A 10,311-nucleotide genomic window follows, 5' to 3' on the forward strand; every position below is an offset into this window, starting at 1 on the left:
CAGCACCATCGTTAGGCAGATGGCTAGTGTAGTCAACCTACTTCCAAAGACAAACTCTATAATTGCTTCACAAAAGAAATGGGGACATATCAACTATAGATATGTGTCGCTGTATGAGGATGCAAACACCACGAAACAGTAAGCGACTATTATGAAAAAGGTTTAAGTTTGCTCCATCTCTAATAGGTCCAAGCTCAGACACCTGAGGATGAGGATGCAAAAACCACATATCAACTATAGATATGTGTCACTGTATGAGGATGCAAACACCACGAAACAGTAAGCGACTATTATGAAAAAGGTTTAAGTTTGCTCCATCTCTAATAGGTTCAAGCTCAGACACCTGAGGATGCAAACACCACGAAACAGTAAGCGACTATTATGAAAAAGGTTTAAGTTTGCTCCATCTCTAATAGGTTCAAGCTCAGACACCTGAGGATATGCCAAGCCATGTGATATTGGAACATTACGGTGATGTGCTATCTACTCATCTATATAAGCAACATTATGAAGGCTACAAAGAGATGAGAGCATTGCCTCCAAGTTTGACATGATATGTAAAGTAGATGGTGTGTCTCTAGCACTCCTACAGATAGCCACTAACTCACGATCTATCTTCACGATAGAAGAGAGGTCCTCCTCATGTAGTAGCACTCCATGCTAGACCCTAAGCCTAACACAAACGGGTGAGCTAATGTAAAAGCCAATGTGAACGGTCCACTGAGACTAGTGCTAAGAAAACACTAATCTAACATTGATGAAGCTCTAAAATACCATTAATATTGGATTAAATCACCACTTATGGAGCTTCAATCTAAGAGAGAACAACACGAAGGAAGAGTAAAAAAGTGAAAACGATGTAAGAGAATGAGGGGAATTTTTTTGGGGCCTTTTATAATATGTGCATGAAAGTGATCACCCTTACCATATGCATCTAGCCATAACAACCTCGATGCCTATATCCTTACACTGCTATGTATCATATGAAACAAGGGAATTATATAACATCATCGTTATATGTGAAATTCTAATCCACTCATCCTTTACTTGCACTTACACAAAACTTCTTATGGCATGTTCTTTCCATCTTCACACAGATGACTCAGAGGTCATGCCACTAGGGCATAATACTATTGAGAGCTTTGATAGCCCAAGCTCATCTACATCTTCATCTATGGCAGTACATCATGAGCTTGAGAGGGGCTGCTGAGATTCAAGCTCGATGTCAGCTTGTGCCAGTTGCACTATGTGCTAGCATGTTAGGTAGTAACATGTGTGAGACATAAATGACCGCGTCCAGCTGGTCATAGTGTGTGGACATTAGCTAGGGTTAGCAGTGTGTGGACACAACACATGTAGTGTCTTGTAGATTATGGATTATGGATTTATGCATTGTGTGAGAAGGGAGATGGCTTCCCTCTATGGTTAGGGTTTGCTTAATACATTAGGGTTTGCTCTTGTGTGTGTGTATCCTCTCCCTCTACCTATTTTGTATCATGGTATCAGAGCCCGGTGCTCTCTATTAGGGTTTATGAGTGAGTGAGAGAAGAGGGAGAAGAAGCTGTGAAGATTGCCATTGGAGCTGTGAAGCTTGGAGCACACCGATTTTCATCAAATTTGAGAGCTTGGCCTATCGGTTAAGGACTACTAAACATCCTTGAGCGGATTGTAGGTCAAAGCAAAGAAAAATTTGTGTTTTGCAAGCTCTCTATTGAAGCTTGAGTGTGGTGACTGTATGCGGCAAATGGTTGCAAATCTGACAAAGAATCATGTAATGGGAATGTATTGGCAACTCATGTGCAAGCCCTAAATTGAATTTGGAGCAAAGTTGATGCATTTAAGTGAGTGGAAATTCACTGTTTTGAATCCCTCACAAAAACAAAGAGAGATGTTCATTGTGGATGAAATTGGAGCTGGTTTTGTGCAAAAATCACTACATTGATGGATTGGGTACATACCTAGGAGTGTTGGGGACTCACATCTCTTGAAATTTGAGCTGAATGATGAGCTAAGGTGGATCATACACTAGAATCAACATAATTAACAAAGTGATTAGCAAATGATTAAGACGTAATTAGTGAATAATTAGCAGATAGATTAATGTAGGCATGGATACTCAAAAACCAGCAAATTCTCATTAGGGCTATGCCTCAATTTATAGAGTTTACATCAAGCATCAAATCCCATTGATTTCTCCATGATTTACTCCCTGAATATCTCCACCTTTTGCCTGATTCTCTCCACCTCTTCTCTTTTCCCTGAATATCTCCCAGAATATCTCCACACTCCTAAATTCCCTCATGCTACCCATTATTCTCTCCCAGTAGATTCTTCTAGCCTTTTCACAGGTTCTTTCACAATTACATCTCCTCTTTTACAGCCTCTATCCAAGAGCTTGTTCCCACACACACCCTATTCACTTGTATATTTCAACAACATCTACCTTCAATTACCACAACAAACCACCCAATTCTCCTCAGGAGCAGGCGACGTAGACTGTAGGGAAGAAATAGTGCAGAATTTTCAATATTATGCTAGGTGGAGGCCAAATTCAAGTCTTGTGATTGATTAATCCCAAAATCTCCTTAGCAATTTTGTGGTACACACACTTGAGAATGTTTCTATGTGGTTGGTTGGAACAATTAAGCATTATGGAGCTGATTAAATAGGCTGTCTATTGTGATTAGAGAGGGTCATTAATCGGCTAATTACTCTCTCGACTTAAATTGGTCTAATTCTTTTTACATGGAGTTAGTAGACATCATTGCTAAGCTAATGAATTCCTGGTCTCTCAATTTGGACAAGAATCAATGGAATTAGAGCACTTTTACTCTACTGGTTTTTACTGGTTTTTCTCAAAACAGAGAAGGGGATCTAATATTTTTGGTTATGTACGCACCTTGGTTGGCGTTGATATGCAACATTGAGCTTGCTTAGGTGTAAATGAAAGTTATCCACACTTGATTGAACCACTAAATTGCAATTTGAAGCCTTGGAAAGTGCGACAAAATAGGGTACTTTGGACTGTGTATGCGAGTTCAATGCAATCAGAGTGAATTTGTACATCAACAGTGAAGTTCGTTGAGTACTTTGGAGTATCTGGAACACTTATTAGAGTGTGGTTGAGCTGAGGAAGGCTCATTTACAGAATTGGACATGTGCGGAAGGTGCATTTATATTGGAGCAAATATGTCAGACAACCCAGTACAGATTGTGGGTGAGAAGTTGGATAGAAAGAACTTCTAAGCATGGAAGTACATGATTAAAAGCGTTCTGAAGGGAAAAGGATTTTGGAACCTTATTACAGGTGTGGAGCCAAAGCCGGAACTACCCCAACAAGCTATACAACAACAAGTTGTAGCTCATAAACAGTGGTCAGAGAGAGCATACAAAGTTTTGCATTACTTGTCTATATGTATCTCGGATACTCATACATATACATGATGCTGAGAATCCCAAGGATGCATGGGATACATTGGTAAAGTTGTTTGAGACAACAGATTCATAATATGAAGTGGAAAGAAAGGAGTATTCATGATTATGTACAAGAGATAAAGAAGTATGCAGATGCATTGGCAACTATCAATGCCCCCATGCCTAATGATGATCTGGTAGACATTACCTTGCGTGGTGGTCTTGGCAAGGAGTAGAAGTCTTTTGATACATCTATTTCTGTTCAGAGTATAGGTTTACCAGATTTTGATGAGTTGGTTTCATTCTTGCTTGTTGAGGAAATCAAACTCAGTGACTCTTTTCATGATGCATCTACTAGCCATGATGATAATGGCAGAAATCAGGCTTTCTATTCACAAAGGGGATCTAGAGGCAGGGGGAGATTTGCATCACGAGGTCGTGGATGGCAGGATAGGTCACCGCAATAGAATTTTCAGCCTACATATGGTGTGAGAGGTGGTCATGGATATACACGTTAGAGAGGCAGAGAGGTAATCCTCGTGGAAGAGGACGTTGTCAAGGCCAACAAGCATCTATGTAAAATTTACTGTGGGAAGTTTGGTCATATGGCACGTGATTGTTACCGCCGCAAACAAAATTATTTGAGAGGGGGTAGAGCACAACATGGTGGATATTATGCACAACATGGTGGAAATTATGCAAATGGTGGAAATTTTGTATCAAGCAGTAATGAAGGCATTGCAAATCACTTGTTTGCCATGAAACATGTCGTGGGATCTATGATGACAAATGGTGACAGTGATGACACTTGGTATATGGACTCTGGAGCATCAAACCATATGACTTGTCACATGGCGAATGGTTTGAGCATATGAAGCCATGTGAAAGGCTATGTGGAGACATGAGATGATTCCTAACATGCTATCACACATGTTGAAAGTGTACCATTGGTGATGCACAATGGTGAAACAAAGTCTATGGCAGATGTCTTGTATGTGCCTTCTATTACAAAAAGTTTGGCCTCAGTTGGTCAATCGTATCCCTTCACACACGGCCCTCCATCATAGGGCACTCACACCAAACCTTCCCCCTTAGAGGAAAAAAGATGGACATTTCTTTTTAGGACTATGACTTGGAGAGCGGCAAAGGACTCGTTCCAACACCTTATTTGGGGGGAACAAGCGTTACATGATCATGACTCAAGAACACGACTAGTGCCATAACTTGACATAACACAATAAGGGAGAATTAAATCATCTCAAATGTGATATCTTCTAAAGCATTGGGTAGCTACTCCCAACACGCATGGTTCGCTCGAGGCATTATTAGGGCTGCATCAATAGGGCTGCTACATCGAAGAAGAAGATCATTAGGTCAAAAGAGAAGAGGGACCAATTGACTCTTTATTGGTTTTTCTGGTGGGTCTAGGTCACTTGTTGAAAGGTTGATGATAAGTTGGTGTGCTATACCTTATTTGACAAGGGTGGGTGTATTGTCCATATGACAATGCATATGGAGACTGCAGTGCTGGATCTCCTAGTTACCAACCATCAAATGCATAAAAACTATGAAATATATCACTAGCGAAAATGAATACCATCTTAGAGCGACAATTGCTGAAATTCTTTGCTGCTTGCTACTATCTACTACATGAGAAAATTGGAAGAGTACCACATCGCACCATCAAGCAAGTGTGGTCTAATGCTGTTGTGATTGACTCTATCAAATAAAAAATATCATGCACATGAACTTGATTTTACAGATCCTCCTGAAAATATATGGATCCAATGGATGTAAGAAGCTAGGAACACCATAAAAAATCACTCAAGAACTACATGGAGAGGTGATCGGAATCTACTACAAGGAATAATAACTTTTGTTAAGACTAATTTGAAGAGCATTCTTGAAATTTGCACTTGAAAAAGATGTGTAGCTCTATGCAAAGCCAACCGGCTCGCTTGAAAGCTAACACAAATAATCTACCAAAATCTCCACAAGATCTTTGAATAACATGAAGACACAACAAAAGTAACTAGGAAAAGGGACCTTAATATAAATCTAGCAAATACTAAAAGCTCTTCCCAATTGAGGTAAATTTCCAAGTGTAACACCTTAACTACCAAACTAGTAGTACTGTGAGCCAAACGATAATTTGTTGTAAGCATTACATGTGTATAGATCCTCTTTGGTACTATCACGCCATCATGGACCTTGCACGTCGCCTCTTCCATAGGAGCATCATTGGAAGACAGAGAACTTCATGAACAAACCATAATTAGCATATGCATGCTTGATGTGAATTGAGAACAAAACATTCACAATCTCGAAGAAGAAAGTCCACAAAAAAGGAGTACTTGATCCTAAGCTATGCCACTAATTTGTGTCGAATAGGCAAGAAAGGTTACGCAGAGCACATCCATGAAGTTGTTCGTCAATTTATAACAGGCTCATCATGTGATGAGGAAAAAGTAGTTAAACATCATACCATGAAGATTCGTGTGTTGACATAGAGCTAAGGAACTACAACCCTATTAGAATTTGTGACTTCATGGCCTCTTCGTCGAGGCACCTACGACCATGTATAGAGCACCTAATTCGAGGCCCTTGCCTATGTATGTCTTCTCGAGGATTTGAGAAAGTTGCATGATGCAGAGTGTTCACTCATGGAGAGAACAAGGCACAATCAAGATCCTGAAATTAGGCATATGGAAGCGATTCTTAGCTACGAGGAGACATAGGCATTTTCTCGATGGGTTGAATAAAGTAGTTGGCACCACACACACCATGTATAAGCAAAAAGACTTGTGGACAAGGTAAAGCATGCATGGCTATAGCAAGGAGCACAGATGAGCACACGAAATCCTAAAAGTATGAACCATGAACATAGTCCCTGCTGAAAATGGGCAAGATACCCTGGATCTTTCTAGAAAGCCATGGTGAGGAGGAAGAAAGCAAGAAATGCAAAAACTAACCGTCTGTTTCTCCACCCATGTAACATACACGAAAGGATTGGAATAATGAACATATTGCCTACTGTGGAACTCCTCAAGTCGTTACCGCACCACAATATGTTAGATTATGGAAGTTTATGCTATATCAAGTACATACATGCTCGAATTTTCTCGTTCTCTGTGATGGGCATACGAAGATGGCATGGCAACTTCACCACCATGCTCACTGTAGAAAATGGCGGGACGATGGAAGTGGCATGGACCTCTTATGGGAGAAGTACTTTAGGGATCCCTCGCAGTGGTGGGACAACCGTAACGCCAAGGTAAGCGTCACCATACAGGTTTCTTCTTTCTGCTGGTTTCCTGCTTGTGAGAGAGACCATTTGTTTGGCAGAGCCCAGACTTTAAGCACAAAATCACGAAGGTATCGTTGTGGATTGATGGCTGCTGCAATCCCTCTGGGGTTCGTGAAGAGCTGAGAAGAGGACTATTGATGTAAACAGAAGTTAAAGATGGAGAACTCTGTGCGGGTAAGGAAAAGATTGATGGATGCCAACCACCAAGCAGTGGGTACTGATTTTGTGGCCATACTGAAGGCTTGTGCCAAGAAGAAGGATCTGTACAAAGGCACTAGAGTACATGCTGATATTCTACAAAGGGGCTTGCTTGAAAAGAGCCCTTATGTAGCGAACACTTTAGTCAGTATGTATGCCAAATGTGGTGCGCTCGAAAAAGCACAGCAAGTGCTTGACAAGCTTCTTGTTCGGGATGTAGTCTCTTGGAATGCACTAATCGCAGGATATGCCCAACAGGGGCAGGGCAAGGAAGCACTGAACTGTTTTGAACGGATGCAACGTGAGGGCCTCTCTCCAAACACGGTCACCTTCATTTGCATCTTGAAGGCCTGTGGCAGCATAGGCGCAGCTGACAAGGGCAAACAAATTCATGATGAGATTGTCAGTCAGGGGTTGCTGGGAAAAGATATTGTGCTTGGCACTGCGTTGGTTGACATGTACGCCAAATGCGGTGCGCTCGCAAAAGCACAACAAGTGCTTGATGAGCTTCCTGTTCGGGACGTAGTCTCTTGGTCTGCACTAATCGCAGGATATGCCCAACAGGGCCAGGGCAAGGAAGCACTGAACTGTTTTGAACGGATGCAACGCGAAGGCCTTTCTCCAAACACGGTTACCTTCATTTGCATCTTGAAGGCCTGTGGCAGCATAGGAGCAGCCGACAAGGGCAAACAAATTCATGATGAGATTGTCAGTCAGGGGTTGTTTGGAAAAGATATTGTGCTTGGTACTGCTTTGGTGGACATGTACGCCAAATGCGGTGCACTCGCAAAAGCACAGCAAGTGCTTGATGAGCTTCCTGTTCGGGATGTAGTCTCTTGGAATGCGCTTATCGCAGGATATGCCCATCAAGGGCAGGGCGAGGAAGCACTGAACTATTTTGAACGGATGCAACGTGAGGGCCTCTCTCCAGACACTGTCACATTCACTTGCATCTTGAAGGCCTGTGGCAGCATAGGAGCAGCCGACAAGGGCAAACAAATTCATGAAGAGATTGTCAGTCAGGGGTTGCTTGGAAAAGATATTGTGCTTGGCAATGCTTTGGTGGACATGTACGTCAAATGTGGTGCGCTTGCAAAAGCACAGCAAGTACTTGATGAGCTTCCTGTTCGGAATGTAGTCTCTTGGTCTGCACTAATTGCAGGATATGCCCAACAGGGGCAGGGCGAGGAAGCACTGAACTGTTTTGAACGGATGCAACACGAGGGCCTCTCTCCAAACGTAGTCACCTTCATTTGCATCTTGAAGGCCTGTGGCAGGATAGGAGCAGCCGACAAGGGCAAACAAATTCATGAAGAGATTGTCAGTCAGGGGTTACAAGGAAACAATATGCTTGGCACTGCTTTGGTGGACATGTACGCCAAATGTGGTGCGCTCGAAAAAGCACAGCAAGTGCTTGACGAGCTTCCTGTTCGGAACGTAGTCTCTTGGTCTGCACTAATTGCAGGATATGCCCAACAGGGGCAGGGCGAGGAAGCATTGAACTGTTTTGAACGGATGCAACGTGAGGGCCTCTCTCCAAACACAGTCACTCTCACTTGCATCTTGAAGGCCTGTGGCAGCATAGGAGCAGCTGGCAAGGGCAAACAAATTCATGATGAGATTGACAGTCAGGGGTTGCTGGGAAAAGATATTGTGCTTGGCACTGCTTTGGTGGACATGTATGCCAAATGCGGTGCGCTCGCAAAAGCACAGCAAGTGCTTGACGAGCTTCCTGTTCGGGATGTAGTCTCTTGGAATGCACTTATCGCAGGATATGCCCATCAAGGGAAGGGCAAGGAAGCACTGAACTGTTTTGAACAGATGCAACGCGAGGGCCTCTCTCCAGACATGGTCAGCTTCACTTGCATCTTGAAGGCCTGTGGCAGCATAGGAGCAGCCGACAAGGGCAAACAAATTCATGATGAGATTGTCAGTCAGGGGTTGCTTGGAAAAGATATTGTGCTTGGCACTGCGTTGGTGGACATGTACGCCAAATGCGGTGCGCTCGCAAAAGCCCAGCAAGTGCTTGACGAGCTTGCTGTTCGGGACGTAGTCTCTTGGTCTGCACTAATTGCAGGATATGCCCAACAGGGGCAGGGCGAGGAAGCACTGAACTGTTTTGAACGGATGCAACGCGAGGGCCTCTCTCCGAACGTAGTCACCTTCATTTGCATCTTGAAGGCCTGTGGCAGCATAGGAGCAGCCGACAAGGGCAAACAAATTCATGATGAGATTGTTAGTCAGGGGTTGCTTGGAAAAGATATTGTGCTTGGCAATGCTTTGGTGGACATGTACGCCAAATGCGGTGCGCTAGCAAAAGCACAGCAAGTGCTTGACCAGCTTCCTGTTCGGGATGTAATCTCTTGGAATGCACTTATCGCAGGATATGCCCAACAGGGACAGGGCGAGGAAGCACTGAACTGTTTTGAACGGATGCAAAGTGAGGGCCTCTCTCCAAACACGGTCACCTTCATTTGCATGCTTAATGCATGCAGTCATGCAGGTCTAGTAGATGAGGGCCAAATGTATTTTGTGAATATGAGCAAAAAATATGGCATCACACCAGCCTTAGAGCACCACACTTGCATGGTTGATCTTTTTGGCCGTTCAGGGCACTTTGACAAGGCTATTGCAGTGATTAAGAAGATGCCATCTTCTGATTATCCTCCAGTTTGGTCTGCTCTGTTGGGTGCTTGTCGAAAATGGGGAAATGTGAAGCTTGGGATATTGGCCTTTGAACATGCAGTACAAGTGGTTAAAGATGATGCTGCAGCTTATGTCTGTATGGCTAATATTTATGCAGCTGCTGGCATGCAAGAGGATGCAGAAAAGATTGAAGCCATGAGAGTGAAAATGCAGCACGGAAGAAGCCAGGATGTAGTTGGTGGGTTGATGTGAGTGGAAATGCTCATTCATTTTTTGTTGGGGATACAAAGCATGCACAAAGCTACCAGATTTTGCCCATGAAATGTCAGAAGAAGGATATTCCCCAATTTTGCATTGGGTGTCACAAAACATTAAGCATGTATGTGTGTATAAATTCAGACTTACATAGGTAAGTACACATGCATGCACCCATGTGTGCATACACATACCCATACACGAAACATAGGAGTATGGAAGTACGTTTGGATAACGAGATGGGAAACCTACGTGACCCTAACATTTGCCCCTTCAGGAGACATGATTAAGTATGCTAATACTTAATCAAGAAAAACCTCCACCCACTTGAGTGGGCCCCGGGTGTGTACGAAAAAAAAAGAAAGAAAAACCTTCGTAAAATCAAGAAAAACTAGGTCTATTACGAAAAAAAAATATATATTTTTGTAATACATACATACATACATACATAAATATATATATATATTGCAAATCAATCATGATTAATTTTA

The 10,311-nt window shown here is 42.7% G+C and overlaps 1 protein-coding gene across 1 annotated transcript; it reads left to right on the top strand.

Moving 5' to 3' along the window:
* Positions 1-6,227: 6,227 nt before the first annotated feature.
* On the top strand, positions 6,228-9,912 carry LOC147603596 (pentatricopeptide repeat-containing protein At3g09040, mitochondrial-like). Its single transcript, XM_086796431.1, has 2 exons — positions 6,228-6,688; positions 6,760-9,912. The coding sequence occupies exon 2, from the start codon at positions 6,878-6,880 to the stop codon at positions 9,815-9,817; it is 2,940 nt and encodes a 979-aa protein (XP_086652557.1). The 5' UTR covers positions 6,228-6,688; positions 6,760-6,877; the 3' UTR covers positions 9,818-9,912.
* Positions 9,913-10,311: the final 399 nt, after the last annotated feature.

This window comes from Cibotium barometz, chromosome 63 (genome assembly GCF_041138505.1).
Source record: "Cibotium barometz isolate CiBa-2024 chromosome 63, ASM4113850v1, whole genome shotgun sequence".
Classification (NCBI taxonomy): Eukaryota; Viridiplantae; Streptophyta; class Polypodiopsida; order Cyatheales; family Cibotiaceae; genus Cibotium; species Cibotium barometz.